This window comes from Mus caroli, unplaced genomic scaffold, assembly GCF_978045245.1.
Source record: "Mus caroli unplaced genomic scaffold, Mus_caroli_1 scaffold_11, whole genome shotgun sequence".
Classification (NCBI taxonomy): Eukaryota; Metazoa; Chordata; class Mammalia; order Rodentia; family Muridae; genus Mus; species Mus caroli.
Genome location: NW_028227266.1, coordinates 118,214,046 through 118,235,526, shown reverse-complemented (window position 1 = coordinate 118,235,526; position 21,481 = coordinate 118,214,046). Strand labels below are relative to the sequence as shown.

The following is a 21,481-nucleotide window of genomic DNA, read 5'->3' as shown; positions in this document are numbered from 1 at the left end:
ACACACAGGGGGATTAGGGATTTTAGTAGCACTTTCAACATTTTATAAAGGAGGCTTCTTGAAGTTTTCTCCTATGTCTCTATCACGAAGTGAGCAAGCAGACAAGCCAGTAAATAAAATCTCATTTTGTATTTATGTATGCATGTATGCATGGATGCACGTATGTAGCTGAGTAAATAACTTTGTAATCATAAATGTCATGTGTATCCTGGTTTATAGCTGACAATACCAACCATCTTGACTTCAGATACCTGAGAAAAGCATCAGAAACAGTCGCAGAGATGTTTCATAGGTCTACCAGAGACAGTTGCAGAGAAGCCTCAGATTGTCAGGCCCACTTGGAACAGTTGAGATCCTTTGGGAAAACATTTTAGACTTTATTTAATAATTATCCCTTCATGGTTTAATACATGTATGCAATGAACCTCTTCCTGCCCCGTTGTCCTCTCACCCCTTTCACTTGACCCCCTGCTTGTTTGAGCATAGTTACGGGGTTACTTACTTGATGGAAGCCAGTTAGCAGTGGCTAGACAATTTAGGAATGTAACCCTCCCTCTCTCTGGAATCACATTGCTTGTAGCCCATCAAGGAGGCCTTATGAACCCTTCTCCAGCCATAATGGAGAGGATGTCGTAGTCCCTGTAACTGCACTTACAGGTTCTTGAGAATCTCCTGATTGTGGGTAGTAGTGACCAAACTTGGGCCCTCTACCAAAGTAGAGTGCACTCTACCTTGAACCAGCTCTCAATCCAGTCCTTCGGATATATCTCATTAACTTGTAGCCACCATTGTGCCAGCGTTATGTCAGTGTTAACTGTGTGTGTAACTCCCATGCCCTGCAGAGTGCTTTCTCTCAGGAAGAGGAAGAGGGAGAGGGACAGGGACAGGGACAGACAGACATAGATACACACAGACACACATGAAGAGGAGGAGGAGGACGAAGAGGCCATCACCATCTGTCCTTCTGTAAGATCATCTGAAGAAAGTTCCCAGTGTCTCTGGCTCTGGGCACACCTCTGATATATTATTAACAAATGTCCAGAGAGATTCCTGGCGATAATCAATCTCAAACCCTCTTTGAGATGGTCCCGCTTCTGGGCTAGGTTTTAACAGTTTCACTGTATTGCTGTTGGGCACACAGATCGTTTTGAAAGTATGGTTTCCTCCCTCCCTCCCTCCCTCCTTCCCTCCCTCCCTCCCTCCCTCCCTCCCTGTGTCTTGATTTGTAGATTATCTTTCCTTTTCTGTCTCCTGGGCTGGCTGTTTTTTCATGGATGATAGCATGTTTGCTTTTGACTCAGATTTCTGAAAACACTCTTGATTTTTTTTTTGTCTGTCCTTTAGGTTAATAATTCTGTCTTAAAATTAAAAATTGTTCTGCTATCATCAATCTGCTTCTAGTAGGGTGAATCTCCCAGTGAATTTTCAGTAATTCCTTCATCCTCTCTCCCTCCCTCCTCCCTTCACTTGCCTGTCCTCTTCCTCGTCCTCTGTCTTCCCCAGCCTCTTCTAGTGTGTGCTCACTGTCTGCTTCTCCTGTACTTTGTTTACATTTGTTATATTTTGAAGTCCGATGAATGAGTAGAGGAGTACTCACCTAGCACTAGCTGCTGACTTGTGCACGTCTGGATGTTAGGCTGCTTCTTTGCAGAAGCTGGGGTGGTGACTGCAGTCCAGCACTTTGTGACCAGGCTCTTTTGAAGTCTCCTCTGCTTCTTGTATACATCCTTTTGGTGGGCAGAAGTGTAGTGGTAGCAAAGGCCTTTGTGTCAGTTGAGCAAGTGTGAGCGTCTCCAGGGGCTTTGTTTCTAGCCTGTCTGCTACAGACAATAAGAGTTTATCTTTCTTCACGCAGTCCTCAGGCGGTGTGTTTTGTTGCCAGTGTCACTGTGCAGATGTTGCTCACCACTTCTAACCAAACAAGTCAGAGCATCAGAGCTCTGACCAGAGGCGTGTTGCTCATCAGGATGGAGACAACACAAAAAATAGCCCTTGCCTTAAAGGGAAAAAAAAAAACTGTTTACTCTGGGGCCAAATGTGAGTGCTCATGGCCTGGAACCATAGAATTAGGTTACCCTAAATGTCATGTTGCAATGAGGGAGCAATTTCCTGAAGTCTTCATCAAAACAGAACAGAGAAGGCCATAACCCAGGGCACTTTGCAGTGCAGTACAGTGCAGTGCAGTGCAGTACAGTGCAGTACAGTACAGACACGTGAGGTAGGTGTTTCTAACAGAGGAGGCAACCTCAGTTCCAGCCTTCCAGGTTCAGATGCTGTCTGTCAGGTTCTTAGGTTGTGGTTGGTGGGAGCTGGTGCTCTGCTAAGTCAGTACAGTGCAAAAGGTCTCTCTCACCAGATAGTCTCAAATGTGTTACATCAAGCAGGATGGGGCGGGGGGGGGCAGGCTAATAAGGGGGCTAAAGACAGCCCGAGATAAATCTGAATCCAGCTCTGTACCTGCACCATTCTAACCTCTCAAGTTTTTGAAGTTGTGACCAGATAGTCAGCCTTGTAGGCACTTGGGTGCAGGATGGAGCTCCTTTCTGGCAGACCTGGGGGTCTCAGAAGTACTGTTAGCACTTCTTGCAAGAGCTCTACTAATTAAAGATTTTCTTAATTTTGAGATTTAAAGATTTTTTTTACTTTTTCACTTTTTTCACTTTTAAAGGATAATCTCAAAGGATAGAGACTAAATTTATCCAACAAATTTCTCTGTTTTTCTTTGTATCTGTTTGTCTTTCTATCTGTCTCTTCCTCTCCTGTGCCTTCACACAAACACACACACACACACACACACACACCCCTACCTATAGACTTGTGACTGTACTAGGAAAGGGTGTCTTTGAAACAAGGCCTCTGCTAAACTGACAAATGTTCTTGTGTTCTCTGTATGCTTTCCATGTTGTTTGGAATGATTCTCCCCCCCCTCCCCCATATACTGCAAATAATAGATTGTTAACTCTTTTAAAAAATGTTTTAATGATTATTTTTATTTGTGTGTGAGGCAGTCAGAAGAGGGCTTTGGATCCCTGGAACTAAAGTTGCAGACTACTGTGAGCTGCCTGATGTGGGTGCTGGGAACTTGGTCCTCTGGAAGACTAGTAAGTGCTCTTAATAACTGAGCCATTTCTCTAGTCCTGACTCTCAATCTTTAAGACATAGCAGAATCACATGGGAGACTCTTAAAAAGTATTGCCTCCTGGGTCTTCTGCCAGAAATTTATTTAAATTTAGAATAAAGCTTTGGCACACGTTGGTCAGTGGTGTTTGCATCTTTAATCCCAGCGTTCTGAAGGCAGGGTCACGGGCAACTCTGAGTTCAAGGCCAGTTTGCTATAAAGAGTGAGTTCTAGAGCAGCCAGAGCTGTTACACAGAGAAACCCTGTCTCAAGAAACAAAACAAACAGAAAGCCGGACGGCTCTCCAGGTGGTTACCAGTGCAGCCAGAACAAGAAGTCCCATGTAGCTTAGATTTAAGAGCAGCTCTGAAATGTAGTAACTTTTAATCAGATCTGGAGAAAGCTGAATTGGGAAGCAGAAATGAATCTTTAGAAGGTTTGCTTTTTCTTCTGTGTGTCCAGTAATAATAGGTTTTCTCCGCTGAAGAAATAAGCCAATTTGAGCCACATTAAAAGTAAAAAAGGGCAGGTTTCTTTGGGAATGGGCTCCTGGGCAAGTTTACCAGCTTTGGGCAGACGATTTTTTTTTTTTTTTAAACAGATTATAGGTGAAGGAAAAGGAGAAGTCTGCCACTTGCTGGGCTTGTGGTAGGGAGCAGGGGTCTTGTGTGGCTGATGACTTCTGGCTTGGGACAGATGGCAGTAATGTGGGACTGGGTGTTTTGGCCTTTTCTGTTTGGAGGCTTTCTGTGTGGGCAGGGTTGGACAGAGAGAGGAATGGAATTTGTGGGACCTCGCTGAGGAGTGGGGCAAGGCAGCGCTCTAACCTAACATCCAGTGCAGTTGTTATTGTAGGTCTTTATCTAAAGTTACCTTCCTTGTCTAGCCCTCTAGACTTTTTTCTTTTCTTTCTTTTTTAAAAAGAATTATTTATATATTTTTGTGAGTACACTGTTGCTGTCTTCAGACACAGCAGAAGAGGGCATCCAGCCCATTACAGATGGTTGTGAGCCACCATATGGTCGCTAGGAATTGACCTCAGGACTACTGAAAGAGCAGTTAGTGCTCTTAAGCATTGAGCCATTTCTCCAGCCCCCTCTAGGCTTTTGAGGCTTTTGTTTTTGTTTTCATTGAGACAGGGACTCAGTATGTAGCTGTGGCTGACCTGGAACTTGTTAGATAGAGCTGGTAGCCTTGAACTCACAGACATTGCCTGCCTCTGCCTCTTGATGGCTAATGTGAAAGATGTTCGATCCTCGTGTTCAGGCTGATTAAAGGGTTCTGTGGTGAAGAGTATCTTGGTGATAGGGCCAAAGGTATGCCACAAAACCCACATGTGATGGCAGGTATATAGGGGTATGGAGCACACACATAGGGAAAATACAGCCGGCTACAGTGGAAATGTGGCATTGGCCATTGGTAATGACTGGGCTGGCAGTAGGCACTGAGTCATTAAGGGTGGGGCTGAGCCTGGTTCTGGAATGTGGGTTCTTAGTTGACTAGCACTGACTTGAGAGATTCTGATTAGGATGAACATGTTCTAATCTTTTCTCTCAGTGTGCTCTAGTGGTTTTCCTAGCAAAGAGATTAGCTTTAACAAAAGTGTTGGACATCTTTAAGTTGCTAATCTAGTATATTTCTAGATTTTGGTTGTGAATCCTTGCTTCATTTAATCTCTTTTCAAGTTTTCTATAAATTGGAGAAAGCCCAGTATGTCTATTGCATTCCTTTCATTTTTTGGTGGAACCTGCAACTGGCATGTGAGAAACCCTAGTAAGCAAGCGGCGAGAGCAGATGAGTGTGGTTGTGAGGTGTACTAAGCCGGGCCAGCCCTCGGCCTGCAGCATTGCTTGCAGTTGTTTGGGACAGAGGAAGACAGACTCTTTAGTCTGGTGATAGTGGCCCACGCCTTTAGTCCCAGCACTCGGGAGGCAGAGGCAGGGAGATCTCTGAATTCAAGGCCATCCTGGTCTACAGAGTTCCAGGACAGCCAGGGCTGCACAGAAAGAGCCTGTCTCAGGTATGTGTATATGGGGTAGGGGCAAAACAACAAAACAAGTTCTTCAGCTGAAAGGTCCCTTGTCTTGTCGCATGTGCGGCCTGCCTGGTGTCTCAGAGGGCTCAGTGAGCCCTGCCATTCCTTTGCTTTTACCCGTGAAGCTGCTCCTACAGATGGCGTGTTTACTTTGAGAGGGAAACACAGACTATCAGGCAAATTAAGCAAGGAAAGTAGTTGCACTGAATCTAATAGACGAGAAAGTGCGGAAACGCCTCAAACACGGGCACAGCGGAGAAGTTCCTGAACAGAACAGCAGTGGCTTATGCTCTAAGACCGAGAATGGACAAATGGCGCCTCATAAAATTGCAAAGCTTCTGTAAGGCAAAGGATATTGTCAATAGGACAAAGTGGCAGCCAGCAGATTGGGAAAAGATCTTTACCAACCCTTACATTCGATAGAGAACTAATATCCATTATATACAAAGAACTCAAGAAGCTAGACTACAAAGAACCAAATAACCCTATAAAAATGGGATACAAAGCTAAACAAAGAATTCTCATCTGGGAAATACCAAATGACTGAGAAGCACCTAAAGAAATGTTCACATCCTTCCTTAGTCATCAGGGAAATGCACGTCACAACAACCCTGAGAGTCCACCTCACTCCAGTCAGAATGCCTAAGATCAAAACCTCAGGTGACAGCAGATGCTGGTGAGGATGTGGAGAGAGAGGAACATTCCTCCATTGTTGGTGGGATTGCAAGTTGGTACAACCACTCTGGAAATCAGTCTGATGATTCCTCAGAAAATTGGACATAGTACTACCTGAAGACCCAGCTATACCACTCCTGGGCCCAAAAGATTCCCCAACATGTAATAAGGACACATGCTCCACTGTGTTCATAGCAGCCTTATTTTATAATAGCCAGAAGCTGGAAAGAACCCAGATGCCCCTCAACAGAGGAATGGATATAGAAAATGTGGTACATTTACACAGTGGAGTACTACTCAGCAATTAAAAACAATGAATTCATGAAATTCTTAGGCAAATGGATGGAACTTGAAAATATCATCCTGAGTGAGATAACTCAGTCACAAAAGAAAACATGGTATGCACTTACTGATAAGTGGGTATTGGCCTAAAAGTTCGGAATACCCAAGATACAATTCACAGACCATAATGAAGCCCAAGAAGAAGGAAGACAAAAGGGTGGATGCTTCAGAGCTTCTTAGAAGGGGGCACAAAATACTCACAAGAGGAAATATGCAGACAAAGTGTGGAGCAGAGATGGAAGGAAAGGCCATCCAGAGACTTCCCCGTGGGGTAAAAATGGGGTCTGTGTCCACTTGGGGCTAGGGCTGCTGGCCGAGGCAGGACATGGGAAGTTTTGACTGCCCACACCCTCACAGAACCTCTGGGCCGCAGGACCCTACTCCGGGGGTGGGGGAGGTGCAGTCTGAGGTCCCTGTGGACCTGCCGGAGTTGGGCTCAGACTCTTGGGCACCACAGACGCCTCTGGGTACTGTGGAAGAGTCAGTTCTGGGGTCCTTAGACCGCACAGAGGCCACAGATGTCAGAGTCTCAGTCTTGGACACCGCAGATGCCCCTGGATGTCATGGAAGAGCTGAGAGCAGTGTGGCTTGCTAGTGGACTCTGGCCTGGTGTGGAAGGGAAAAGGGCGTGGAGAGGGCTCTGGCTGGTTACCTCCGTACTTGTCTTGCTCAGTTGGCAGCTTGGGTTGGCAGAAGCTGTGGCTGGGAACTCTGAGAGGCTTGGGTTGGCTGGCAGCCATGGCTGGAGCGCAGGGAAGCCTCCCTGCATGGCTCATTAGGGGAAGACCTGCTCCATTGCTCCAGCATGGTGGGTCCTGATGAAAAGGGGCAGTCCATGGTTTCAAGTAGTTTTTTGTAGAAAGGCAGAGAGAGGGAGAGAGTAGGAAAGTAGAGGCCAGCTATGGCCACGTGGAGAGGAGGGAAGAAGGGAGGGGAGAAGCGAAGGCGGAGAGAGAGGGAGCAAGAGCAAGAGTGAGAGAATAAGAGGTAAGAGAAGGGGGGGGCAAGCAGCTCCTTTTATAGTGGGCTGTGCCATCCTGACTGTGCCAGACCGCCCGGGACAGGGCTGTCTGCACAGCTTGCTGCCCCACACTTCCCCACCTGAGACTTCATCCCATATACAGTTGCCAAACCAAGACGCTGTTGTTGCTGGGAAGTAGTTGCTTATGGGGGTTTGTAGCCCCATGGGGGTGGGGCAACAGTGTCAACTGGCCAGACTTCCCCGAGCTCCGAGGGACTGGACCACCAACCAAAGAGTACACGTGGAGGGACCCATGGCTCTGGCCGCATATATGACAGAAGATGGGCTTGTTGGATATCAGTGGGAGGAGTGGACCTTGGGTCTGAGGGTGTTCAATGCCCCAGTGTAGGGGAATGCCAGGGCTGAAAGGCAGGAGTGAGTGAGTGGGTGGGTGGGTGGGTGGGGGGAGAGCCCTCATAGAGGCAGGGGGAAGGGGACGTGATGGGGGTTTCCATTTCAAGGGATGGTTTCGTACCCATTATTCTTGCTTAAGATTTCCCTCACAACTGCAAGGTCACCAAAGGCAAGGACACTCAGAAATTGTCACTGTGGAGAGCCTAGTGAGACCTAGTAGCTAAATGTAATTAGCTGTCCTGGATGGAGTCTTGGATAAAAAAGGAACATTGCTTAAAAAATAAGGGAACCTGAAGAAGCTGTGTGGCTGTGAGGGACACAGTAAAGAACTCACTGAAATGTCCACTTCATGATGGTGCAGGGATGGTTATTGTGGATAAAAGTGAGAACAGCCAGAGTTGGAAGAGTTGAGAGCAGAGAGAAAAGAAACAGACTGAGCGTGGACATGGTCAGGGCTATCTGTGAGAGAGTCATGAGAGCAGCTGAGATCAGAGACAGCCTGGGGGCAGTGAGCAATAGTGCATAGTGTGGGAGTCAGGGAGGCAAAGGGCCTGACTTGAAACTTACAAGTGTGTGTGAAAAGGGACTGAGGGATCTGCAAGCCAGCATGGGCTCTTATGTGCAGCCACAGGTGTAAGTCAGGGGTGGGTCTGAACCCTTTCACAAGTTCCTGAGCAAAGATGGCTTTTAACCAACCACCAGAGATTTCTCTGTAGTCCAGCTCGAGCTCATTTCTGCCTGAGATCTAGCACTGTGGGCTTTAGTCATGATGTCTTACTTGTGTTCACTAATTTTAACAAAAGTACTATATTGATGTAAGATGTTAATGAGATACTAAGCTTAAGGCGTTAAACTTTCTTTTCAATTTTTATGTAAAGCATTTAAAAACATCTTATTATTCAATTACAATGCTCTGGTCTAAAGAAGATCACTTTTTGCCATTTTATTCTGATTCCTTTGAGAAGTATTTTATGTCTATATACACATGTAAATATATGTATGTTTATATGTGTGTGTGTATATACATGTGTAACTATATATGTAATCTATATATATATCTATATATATATGTATGTATTTATATTCCTATTCTGTTGTTTAAGCAAAAAAAGAAAAGCTACATTATATGAAGCTTGCCCCTTCTTCAGAATATATTTAAAGGGCATCCCTATCCCCGTGTGTTTGGGTTGTTGAGGCAGGAGGATCATGGGAGAGAGACCAGTGTGAGTTATATAGCAAAACTTCCAAACAAACAAACAACGGAGAGTTGAGGAACTGGGAAGAGAGTGATTCACCGTTTTTAGCATTTAGTTTATATAAAAGAAATTAGTGTGTTAGAGCAGTAAGGATAGGGGAGGTGAGATGAGCTGCTTCCTTTGGCCATTAGCATCCCAGCCAGCATTTAGTGAGCTTTACTTTCCTAGATTATAATCTTATGTTTGGATTATAATATAAGTGGCTAAAATTAAAAAAAAAGTATTGGTTTAATACTCTTTAATATAAAACTATTTAAATACTGCAAATGTATTGTAAATAAACAGTTGCTTAAATTTTGCCATTCTAAAGAACAAATGTTTGATGGTGTTTTTTTCTTTGAAGAGATGTGAAAGCTGGAAACATTCTTCTAGGAGAAGACGGCTCTGTGCAGATTGCAGGTAATGATGAACAGGGCCACCGTGCTTTTCTGGTTTGTGTGAGTGTGTATACCCGACTCTGTGCGTGCGTGTGTGTGTGTCACATGATGTATGCATGTGCTTTCACCTTTGCTTCAGAGCATCTTGAGCATTCATTACATGTAGCTCCCATGCCTGCCTAACATGTGTGTGGGTGCTGGGGATTCGGACCTAGATCCTCATGCTTGTGTAGAAAGGATCTTACCCACTGAGCCCCTATTCCACTTCACAGGATTTTGTTTTATTTTGATGTAATAGCCAGCAGAACCACCTTATTTGTTTTTTGTGTTTTCTTAGTATCTGATGATCCTGTTTTTAGGACATCTTTCTATGTAAGCACCCTCTAAAGATGGCCTCTACCACATGTAGGCATTTTCCTGGCCATCACTCATTGCTTCCTATTATTTTCCCTCTCCTCATCTTCATTAGGTGTAGGATCTTCTGATAGGGTTCTGTGTCAGAGCAGCCCGTGCTTATTTAAAGGAGAAACAGTTATCACCTCTGATGAGAGGTGATACAAAGTGATGGTTGGTTTTAATTGTCAACTTACTCACTCTAGAGCCTGGGACAGAAGTCTCCATAAGCAGATCAGGCTGGCCTATGTGATGTGTTTATAAAAAGATAAAGAGAAGGGGCATACGTTCTATGGTTCTATGGAGGTGTGGTCAGGTGTGGGCCTCAGCTGGCCGTCCCGAGGCATCCCTTCTCCCTGAGGGACCAGCCACACAATGGTATAGTATAGAGTAGAGTTTATTCAGGGGTGGGGAGAGTAGTAGAGGCAGAGAGAGATGTGGGGTGGGAGGGGAGAAGAGGAGAAGAAGCAGGTCATGAGCATGGAGAGAGAGAGAGAGGGTAAGGGAAGAACAAGAGCAAGTGAGAGCAAGAGAGCAGCACAGCAAGGAGGGGCGAGCAGCCTCTTTTACAGTGTGTCAGGCCTACTTGGAACTGTGGGGTGGAGCTTAGACAGAATGCTAACACTATGGACGTGTGTAGGGCATTCTGAATTAGGTTAGTTGAACTGGGCTGACTCTCCATGAATGTGGGTGTCACCAGTTTATGTGCTAGCTGCTGTGCTGTGAATGAAAGGAGAGTCAGCTGAGTACCAGCATGAACACATACATCGGTGGCTAGCTGGTCTTGACTGGAAACACAGTGTGAGCAGCTCTTTCAGGTTCCTGTCACCTTGACTCCTAAATATGAGTGAGCTATATAACCTAGAATCATGAGCCAGGAAAACTCCTGTCCCCTTGAGTGGCTTTATAAAGTCACAGCACTAGGAAGGGATAACCCAAGGGTGCCATGGAGTCTCTGCCTTTTAGGGAGCATAGTTCTGGTAGTCTTAGAGCTTAGGGGGAAGACTGGATCATTTCTTCCCACAGATGGCTCTTTTGACTGAACAGTCTCCTACTGTTTGGTCCCAGACTGCTACAATAATCAAGTGAATCAGGATAATATATTCAGTTTTTAAAAGAAAATTTTGGCGAGTACCTTTAAATCCTGAAGTAAGGTAATAATTTTATCCAACATAAAGTTGATTCCTTTACCATTAACTCTCTTTTTGTCAAAAGAGACACTTTTTCACTAAAGACAAGACGCAGAGTAGGGTAATTCCAGCATTAATATACATGCAACAGCATGTGTCTGACCCTGACTGGAGGAGAGAGCAGAGATAGGAGGCTTTCAGGGGCTCACCAGCTAGCTAGTCTATCCCAAACCACAAGCTTAAGGCGTAGTGAGAAGCCGTCTCTCAAAAATGAGATGGACACACACACACACACACACACAAATGAACATAGTGATTGAGGACTACAACCAGTATCACAAACATGCACAGGTGAGCGCCCTTCCATGTACACACATACATGTACTATCCATGACGATGGGAGAGATGCAGAGCACAGGCATGTAAGGCACTGAACGTAAAGCACTCACTAAGTGCCAGTGACTGCCTTCACCACAGCACCCAGCAGAGCCGACTGATGGTGCAGAGCAAGAGCACAGCATCTTAGCTGCTGGTAGAAGTAAGTCTGAGCCTCTGGTGGCTTCGGTGAAGTTGAGGATGTGCATATGCAGAGCTATGGCGTCTACTGTGGAGACGAGAAAGTCATCCTCACGCGGGCGCGAGTTCAGACATTCCTGATGCCGTTCATAGGTAGACGGTAGACACCAGCATACCACCTGATGAAAAGTAATACAACTATGCTACCTAAAAAGCAATAAGAAATTGTGAAGTTATAATATGGGGAGGTGTGTTGAACATGAGGACCTGTGTCTAGCTGTGTGTCCAGTGAGCAGAGCTCTGCTGCTCACTTCCCTTCCCTATTCCTTAACTAACTTACAACAATTTTATTTATTTTTTTGATGTGTTTTAATGGAAAATATACCAGTGTTAACCATATATACCATATACCAGTGTGAGGTTTTGTGGCTGTAAGAGATAGTGAACACCTAAAAATACAACCCACAGATTCACATACATCACATGTTTTACACATTGATCTATCAGTGAATTGTCAAATTGTATATCTTTTTGTCTATGTTGAAAAATGTTGTTATAAATTGTGCATAACTATCTCAGTTCCTGTTTCTGTCCTTTCTTCTTCCCCCTTCCTTCTCCCCTCTCTCCCTTCTTCCCTTTTACTTCTCTCTTATTGTATGTAGCCCAGGCTAGCTTGAACTTCTGATTCCCCCCCATCTTCTGTGCTAGGACTGTAGCCATGTGTTACCATGCCTGGCTTATTTTCTTCTGGGTATATCTTCTTAGAATTGGTGGATCATATGATGATTTTACATTAACCTTTTTATAAAAAAGTATTGTCCTATGTCATATAGTAATTGTATTTTCATTTGTATCTGCAATTCATAAGGATTTCAATTTCTCGACATGTATAACAAAACTAACTTTCTAGTTTTTAAAATTTTTTTTAAGACAGGTTTTTTTTTTTTTTTTTTCTTTTTTATATATAGCTAGCCCAAGCTAGCCTGGAACTCACTATATAGACCAGGGTAGTCTGAGACTCATAGAGATCAGCTTGCCACTGCTGGAATTAAAGCTATATGCCACCGTGTCTAGCTTCTAGGTTTTTTTGTCATCTAAATTATGTCAATCTTATGGTTTTGTCCTGTTCTTTTAAATGTATTGTTTGTTGCTGTTTAATTGTAGATTTTTCCTTTCTCCCCCGCCTCCTCCCCACCCCCTTTAAAGACAGAATCTCGCTTTGTAGCCTGAATTGGCTTCTGACTCTTTAGCACTGTAATATAATGTAGTGATTCTTTGTATATTCTGGACATCAATACGTTTTCAGTTGTGACTTCAGATATATTCTCTGATTCTATGGGGTTTTTGTGTATGTATGTGTGCATGGGTGGGGGGCTTTTGGTTTCATAGGTTTTAGTCCAGGGCTAACTAGACCCATTGATTTGGATGGTAGCCCTAACCCTGAGGCAAGCAGAATGAGAACATTGGGAGGTGGAAGCTGTGTGTGGCTGTCAGGAAGCTGAGAGCAGCAAGAAGGGGCCTGCAGCATGGGGTCTTTCCAGAGCATTGACCACTCCTCTCCCAGTGGGCCCAGACCTCCACACCTTCTCCCCAACTGCTGTCATCGTCTGACTCTACAGGGGCTCATCCATTGACATACACAAATATGTCATACAGAACTCTCAGGGCTAACCTGGCCCACAGCCCATCTGTTGCCAGCAGCCCGGGTTGGTGAGATGTGGGGAGCTGTCCTGTTCAGCTGCTAAGGCTGCTGTGCTGTCTGCTCTGTTTCAGATTTCGGTGTTAGTGCTTTTTTAGCCACTGGTGGTGACATTACCAGAAATAAAGTGAGAAAAACGTTTGTTGGCACCCCCTGCTGGATGGCACCCGAAGTTATGGAGCAGGTATTGTGGGTTTTGTGTTTTTGAAATGGTTCAGGATTTTGTTGTTAAACCAAGCCACAAGCCTTAGTGCTTATGTTTGATCGATGTTCCATGTTAGATGCATGAATTGCATTTTTCTGTTGATTGGTTGAGAGCTTAATCTAAGAAAAGATATTATTGCAGTACAAAGCAAAGCAAACAACAGCAAAAACTACACACTACACAAGAAACTCAAGGCTATACCAAAGATAATCCAAGGAGTAGGGGAGTAAAGAGCATAAGAAGTTATCTTAGTGCAGACTAGGTGACCTGGTTCTTCACCCGGGAGTTTTCACTGCTGGCGCTCTTCTCCTTTTCCTGCTTGCACGGCAGCTGCTCGCTGCAGTCTCCTGTCATCTGTTTTACCACAGTAAACATAGCTGATTGTAGCACACACTCTTTAGTCCTCGTCTCACCTCCCCTGTGGTTTTGAAGTGTTGAGCACTGCAGTACTGTTCCCTTCCTACTGTCTTCATGGCCCTCCTGCTGTCGGGCTGTTTCTCTGACCACTTTTGACTCATCTACTCATTTTGTTTTTCAAGACACAGTTTCTCTGTGTAGCCCTGGCTGTCCTAGACCTCACTCTGTAGACCAGTCTGGCCTCAAACTCAGAGATCCTCTTGCCTTTAAAGACATATGCCAGCAGGTCTGGCTCTGTCTACTCTAGAATCTTCCTGTAGGATTTGGTAGGGTATACAGGTTATCCAGGTGTAGACTAGGACAGGGGGATGGTGAGGTTGATGCCAGCCTGGGGCATATAGCCAGATATTGTCTCCAGAAAGAAAAGAAGACAGTGTTTCTTCAGGTTCTTTCTTGTTGCGTGCATTCATCGCTGATGGTCTCATCCATGCGAGCACGTGTAAAGGGCTCCTAAACCAGATGCAGAGCAGCCTTGTTGCTCAGGACTCCAGGCTACTCTCAGCGCTGTATGTGTGTAGGATTTATTCACAAATGTCACAGATGTATTACTATATACATATTTTCCTATATACATGCATATATTACTATACCCAGCTTGTGGAAGGAGGGCACCCCAGGCCACACAGGGTCTTAAGAGGCCGCTGCACTCGGGAACAGAGTGAACAAACAGGTTGTGAAGAAAGGCTAGAGCAGGGGAGAGAGGTATGAAGGAATATGAGGCTTCATTGGTTTTCCTGGGATGGAGGGTATGTTAGGGGCTAAACCTACTTCTCAGATGAGCAGGAGCTGCCCCTGAGCTGTCTGTGAGGAGGCTTGTGGACATAGGGAATATTGAATCAAAAATTCAGGGGTAGCCTGGGCTGCACAGGGGACCCCTCACTCCTGCCTTCCCCAACCCCCAATTTTTCATGACATACTAGAAACTTTTGTAAGAGTGTTTTAGGCTGGTTAAAGTAATTGTGCACCTCTCTCTCCTTCCCATCTCCCCCCAATCCTTTTCAGGTTCGAGGTTATGATTTTAAAGCTGATATTTGGAGTTTTGGAATCACCGCGATTGAACTGGCCACAGGGGCAGCTCCTTATCATAAATATCCACCAATGAAGGTGAGGCTCATATTCAAAGTATTATTCTAGCTCAGGTCCCAGTGACTTTTCAGAACCTTTTACATTTGCCAGTCATACCTATGGTTATTTATTTTCCTTGTTTTTATGTGTATTATAGCAAAATATAATCTTTCTAATAAAATTACCAACGTAACCATTTCTACTTTGTATTGTATAGGGAACAAAATCAGGATAAACCATTTTTGATTGTGTATTTAAGTAATAAGTATGTTCACGATGTATAGCCATCACTGTACCCAGACTCTTCTTGGATTCAGAGCCATTGAAGTCTTTTGTTTAGTTCTTAACAGAGTGTGTACAGAATTGCTGACCTTTAGTGGCCTTGCTGTTCTGTGAGGACAGAGCTGTGGAGTTGAACTGCATTGGTGTCTATTACCCAACCTCCTTGCCTCTCTACTCATCTGCCCTTCATAGGCTCTGCTGACAGAGTAACTAAGGTTGCAGGGGAGGCAGGAAGAACGTGAACTAAGAACCTGAACCACACGTAGGTTTGTGACAGTTGGTGATTTCTGTAATAGAAATTTCTGGAAGAGAAGGCTCCATACTATGAGAAGTCAAGGAAAAAGAGAGCAAGCAGTAGGTGAAGCTGAGGAGGCCATGCTTCTGCTGTGTTTTCACATTTCTAATTTTACAGTAGTTTGGGAATGGAAGAACTAAGTCTGTGGACATGAAGAGATGAGCGATTGTAACTGAAGGATGTAATAGCAGTTGACAGTGGGCACTTGTGGGGATCCACTATCTATATATAGCTTTTAACTAGTGTCCAGTATACATGGGACTCAGAACAACCAGTCTGGTTTTTGTGGTGCTGGGTGTTGAGCCCAGGGCCTAATGCTAGAAAAGAACACATATCCCCCAAGCTATAACCCTGACCGTAAAACCCCACGTATGTCTGTGTACCCCGTGTACCCCGTGTACCTGTGTGTGTGTTTATACCCATGTATGTGTGTGCTTTTAGAGAGCAGAGGTTGTTGTCAACTGTGTTCCTCAATCACTCTTCGCCTTACATTTTGAGATAGGGTTTCTCCCTGAACTCTGGAGCTTGCCAGTTTGGCTCGACTGGTTGGCCAACAAGCCCCATTTCCCTTCCCAGCTGGGATTACAGAAGTAGACCACCACACCCAGCTTTTTTATGTGAGTTCTGAAGGATTGAACTCAGGTCCTTGTACTTAAATAGCTCATATGTCTATACTGTACTGAAAAATTTTACAGGTTTATTGGTATACTTTCGTGAGCTACTTTTTTTGGGTTCCCATATCTACCTCCCTTCGAACCCTAATTTCACCCTGATCCCTTCCAACCTCCAACACTAGGTAGGAGGGAAAGAAGGTTAGAGGGGAAAGGGGGCATAGACCTCTTTAGACTACTTGCTGCGGCTTAGGGGCATCATGTTCCTTGGAGCAAGTCCAGTCTTTGTCATTAAGATATCCAATTTCTTCTCTTCTCTTTGCTCAAGACCACTTGACAGACTGCAACAACAGGAAGCAGCAGCAGCATGGAGAGCAGCAGCCTCCACAGGCTCTCTCGGAGTCTCCCGTTTACACCCTCTCAAGAGTGCCCAGAATTCCAATCATAAACTCTCTGCAGCTGGCACAAGCCACACCCCTGCTAGAGTTCGAGACCAACCATAGTTAGCTTCTGTAGACAATCGAGGCAGCCCGTACTCCACACCCGGAGTGAAATAAAGACAGTCACATAGCATCACTGGGCTTTAAAGAAACCAAACTTCTTACTACACAGGTTTTAATGCTGACACTCCAGAACGACCCTCCTTCTTTGGAAACTGGTGTTCAAGATAAAGAAATGCTGAAGAAATATGGAAAATCATTTAGAAAAATGATTTCATTGTGCCTTCAAAAGGATCCAGAAAAAAGGTAAAATATTGGATAAATATGACATGTCTCTTTTGATACCTAAAACGGTCTGGGAATCCCTAAGAATCCCATTTGTATACACAATATTATGTGCGTATTCTTAAATGAATGACAACCATTAGAAACATTCGTAAAGGCCATCTTACAAGCTTGGAAGGGACTGAGTTGATTTCATGTACTTATATATATATCTCTCAGTTGCCCAGATATTTCTTGATCCATTTCTTAAAGCTATGAAATTATATTTGTGAATTCTGTATTAGTAACAGGCCATGTTAATGGGCAAGTTTTTCTTTTTTCAACCTTCACTTGAAATATAACTGCCATTTACAATTTAATAACAAAAGGACTGTAACAACATATTTATACTTCATGTCAAATAATTTTACTTTTTATGTAGGAAAGATACTTGTAGTCAAAGTTTCAAATAGTTTCCTCGTTGGCTTTAGACATTGGTTGGCAAGCAGCAGATTCTTAACAAAGGGTGTTTATGTGTGGTGGTGGTGAGCAGCACTGGAGGCGAGGTCAGTGAGTAGAACCTGTGCTTTGAGGTCGCCCCATCCCTAGTCCTAGAGGTGGAAGCTGACTCTGAGGATCATTGACTGTAACTGGGGCTGCATCCCCACTGTGTCTCACTCTGTTTCCATGTGTGCACCAGCTTCCCACATCCACCACCTCCACAGCTACAGATTGATCTACCGTGGATCCAAGGACTCTGATCAGATTCCATCCGTGCTCAGCAGCACCAGCCTTTTCTTTGTCCACATTTCTTGAGCATCGTAGTATACTTGGCATGGTAGCAGCTACCCTCATGAAGCTGGAGGGGGTATAAAGTGCAGGAGGGTTGTGTGGGTTCTACACAGATAACATTCCATTTAAATACAAGGGATTGAGCATCAGGGTTTTGCTGTTGGCAGAGGGGTCCTGGAAGCAGTTCTCCTGGGATTCCACAGGCAGACTGTATTCCACTGTGTCTTAATACTGAAAGTTGTTTAATTCTGTTTTCTCTAAAGGTCTACAAAAGTAAAAGACTTAGATATCCTTGGTCATGTGTCTAGTGTATGTAATGGGGCTTCAGAATTTACTGTTGGAAATATTGGAAAGGGTAAGGAAAACAGGCAGCCAAGTTCCTGTTCATGGTTTTAGGATTTCTTCTGTTTTTCATCAGTGGCTAAAACTGATAGGGAATTCTTTTGTTTCTGCCAAGTTAGCTGATAAAAAGAACACAACCCCCCCCCTTTACAAATACCTAGAAGTAACATATAAAAATCCATCAAATGTAAGATCCTTAGGTGCCAGAAATGTGAAGATTATGTAAATTACAGTAGAAAGTCTAACTAATCCAGTGGCCACCAGCAGAGCACTACTCAGTCTGATGTTCTACGAGGTTGAGTTTTTGACTCCATGCTGTGACTCTTGAAATTGGGACTGTGGGTCCACCTGGAGGAAATGTTCAGCTGAGTTTCTGCTTAGAGGACCATCAAAAAATATCTTCCTCATTTATGCATATGAGTTTTTTGTCTCTGTGTATATGTATAGCACATACAAGAAGCTGTCCTTCTCAGTCATTTCCAAGAAGCAACAAAATCTCTCATTGTTTTGACTTTCCTTCCTTCCTACAGATGGAGAGTCTGAATTTGTACTTGCCACACTAAGTGTGTACCCAGCACCTTAAGCAGAGAAATGCGGTTGTTAGGCAGCTTCAGAAGTGCACTCGGCACTTGAACACCTGCCAACCCAGGGCCCATAGCTCTGGGCCCGACGTGCTCGGCTCAAGCTGCTGTCAGCTGTTCAAGCTGCAGCCCACATGGCGGCCATGTAAGGTGAACTAGAGTCAGCTTACAATAGCATTAGTTCTTCAAAGAGTCAAGCAAGACTTTCAGAACTGAGAGATGCAGATAAAATGTGTGGGCTGGACTCTTGATTTGCTCCTGATTGAATAAAGTTGAAGAAAGAAGAACTTAACAGTGAGGAGGCTTGGTGGACAGGCACCTTCTCCACTAAGTGATCATACAGCATAACGAACTCCCGGAAGGAAGGAAGGAAGGAAGGAAGGAAGGAAGGAAGGAAGGAAGGAAGGAAGGCAGGCAGGCAGGCAGGCAGGCAGGCAGGCAGGCAGGCAGGCAGGCAGGCAGGCGCATTGCCTCGTGAAGCTATTCACCTCAGAGAGCCCCAGGCTGAGGAATATGCTATAGAATACTCAGCCAGTATTTGTCAGAAGTGTTAAGCAAAGAAAAAAATTGAAAAGCATGACTGGTCAGAGTAATTAGACTTGGAGAATAGGTGTGACGGGGGATGCCACGGGTGCTCCGACAGACAGGCCTGTGGGAAACAGAAGAAATCAAAAAGAGCTGTACTTTCTAGTTAGAGATTGTACTGGTAGTGACTAGGTTGCTTCTTGATAACTGTAATTCGGTTACATAAAATGTTAACTTCAAGGAGCTAGTGAAGGATATGAAAGAATTGTATACTATCTTTTTCAATTGTTTCATAAGTCTCTGTGTGTGTGTGTGTGTGTGTGTGTGTGTGTGTGTATCTGGGAAGTATAGAATTAAGCATTAAGTATTTTAAGGTCAAATAACACAAAATACAACTCCATTAAACAAAAGAATTGAAAGAAAACAGCAAAACAACAAACTATTGACTGATTAACTATAACTAGCTGGTGCGTATGAACAATGAATGTGTGAGGGCATGTGCCATGTGAACACACACACACACACACACACACACACACACACACACACACACACACTCTGTGTGAGCACACGCACCGTTCGCCATCTCACTTAGTTTTCACAAATCCACAGCATTTTCCACTCCCTGCTTCACAAAGAAGAAACAGATCAGAGCACAACCAGCCCTGCCCAATGTCTCCTGTAATAAAATAGGATGTTCAACCTGTATATACACAGTCACATGAGTAGTGTAGACTGCTCAAGGAGAGACTAGTGAGAATGGAGAAGTGTTATTTCAAATAACAGTGGAAATTAGCCATGTTAACACAGGCCTTCCATCCAAGCATTAAGGAAGGACTAGGAGGATAAGAAGGTTAACGACCACTCATGGCTATTCAGCCAACTTTGATGCTAGGCTTGGATACACGCCATTTACAGAAATAATAATAATAATAATAATAAAGAAAAGATAAAACGGGCTTTCTAGCTCTTGAATCCCCATGTTAAAAACTGCCTGTCCCAAATCCTACCCAGCATGCCTCCTCTCCTACGTGCTCTCCTTGTGTAGCCTCAGTCGTCTCTGAACCCGAGCACTGACTGCAGGTAGATGACAACGACCTCCTCTAGTTTCAGCGGTGAGGCTGGAACAAGTAATGCTGAGTGAGGATAACTGTCAGTTTTCCAGGCAGTCACTTTCATATTATTCAAAAGTGAACATGAAAGTAAGATAGTTTTTTACGTTAATTTAGACTTCACTCTAAAGTTGTACTTTAGAAAAAAGGAAATGGACCTGGAACAACAAAATGAACAGAAAGACGCTGTCCTGGACAGCACAGGCACTGCACTACTGAGAGAACGTCACTGTTTAACTCAGTCTGTCGGCATTGGCCGTTTGCTCCTTCCTGTCTCTGTTTATCTTCAGAAGCGTGGGCTCCAGCTTGGCATTTACCTGGAATTACCCGGGAAGGTGGAAGAACTACCAGCACCCCCGGGCGTGGTGGCGCACGCACGCCTGTAATCCCAGCACTCGGGAGGCAGAGGCAGGCCTGGTCTACAGAGTGAGTTCCAGGACAGCCAGGGCTACAGAGAGACCCTGTCTCGAAAAACCAAATATATATATATATAAGAACTACCAGTACCTGGCTCTTGCTCCCAAATACTATGCTTTTGGTGAGGAACTGAAAGTAGCACCCAGGTGTTGTACTGCACAGTAGTGCTTAGAGCCACTGTGGAGGCTGAAGTTGTGCTCGAAGGTACCTGCTTACCAGGCTTGTACAAGCCCCTTGATACACACCTGTCCTGAGCACTGCTCTGTTCCTCTTAGCTTCTGAGAAATAGCATGGTCTAGCAGTCCATGGTAAGTACGTGCTAAGAGTAGGTATGGCCTTTGAAGAGTAAATTCTTTATTTTTAGTGGTCCTCTTTTAAAAGCTCGTAAAGTTGATAATGAAGAATTTACTCCAAACAAGATCATGCATGACTGAACTGAATTTTCGAAAATTGAAAAAAATTTTTTTCTTAATTTTTTTCTTAAAGGGAAATTGGGACATCTCTAAGAATCCATAGTTGACTTAAAATTAAACTTGTTGGGCTTCTATGTAACAAAAACCAGTTGCTTGATTGCTTTTCTTCCAGTTTAAATGCATTTGTATGCTTTGGTAAAACTTTTAGGTAGGTATTGTCTGGTTCCCTTAAAATGGTGTAGCTAAATAGCAAACACTGGGAGCCCTAAGAATTCTCTTCTAGAAACTGTGGTTTACTAATGAACTTTTCAAACATTCTACAATTCTGATTATCACTTTCCTTATCCCCACTAACCCCAGGGCCTCCCCTGTGTAGCCCTGGCTGTCCTGGAACTCACTATGTAGACCAGGCTGGCCTCAAGCTCAAGAGATCCTCCTGCCTCTTCCTCTGAGTGATGGTATTAAAGGTGCCACCCAGCACCTGGCCACTCATTGGCACATTGCTATTTGTGCTTTTGTTCTACTCAGTGTCCTGAACCATTATTTTGATGTTTAGCAGGTGAAAGCGGAATGTACTGAGTTTAGTTAGCTGTCCAGGAAATAATTTCTAATTTTTTGAAGATGGAAATTGACAATATGCTTCAAAACTCAAACCTCTCCTTTCTGCTTTTAGGCCAACAGCAGCAGAACTGTTGAGGCACAAGTTTTTCCAGAAAGCAAAGGTGGGCATTGCAGCTTCCGAGTGTGTGTGTGTGTAGACCGCTCCTCCCAGCTTCTGAGTGTGTGTCCGTGCGATGCGCCTCA

The 21,481-nt window shown here is 44.3% G+C and overlaps 1 protein-coding gene across 2 annotated transcripts in view; it reads left to right on the top strand.

Moving 5' to 3' along the window:
- The window catches only part of Oxsr1 (oxidative stress responsive kinase 1), an 83,397-nt gene that overhangs the window by 37,671 nt on the left and 24,245 nt on the right, over positions 1–21,481 (top strand). For both annotated transcript variants that reach the window (XM_021172478.3, XM_085828176.1), the window contains exons 5-9: positions 9,145–9,200; positions 12,991–13,100; positions 14,541–14,642; positions 16,404–16,537; positions 21,351–21,399. In XM_021172478.3, the coding sequence (XP_021028137.1) occupies positions 9,145–9,200; positions 12,991–13,100; positions 14,541–14,642; positions 16,404–16,537; positions 21,351–21,399 (451 nt within the window). The remainder of the gene's footprint in view (positions 1–9,144; positions 9,201–12,990; positions 13,101–14,540; positions 14,643–16,403; positions 16,538–21,350; positions 21,400–21,481) is intronic.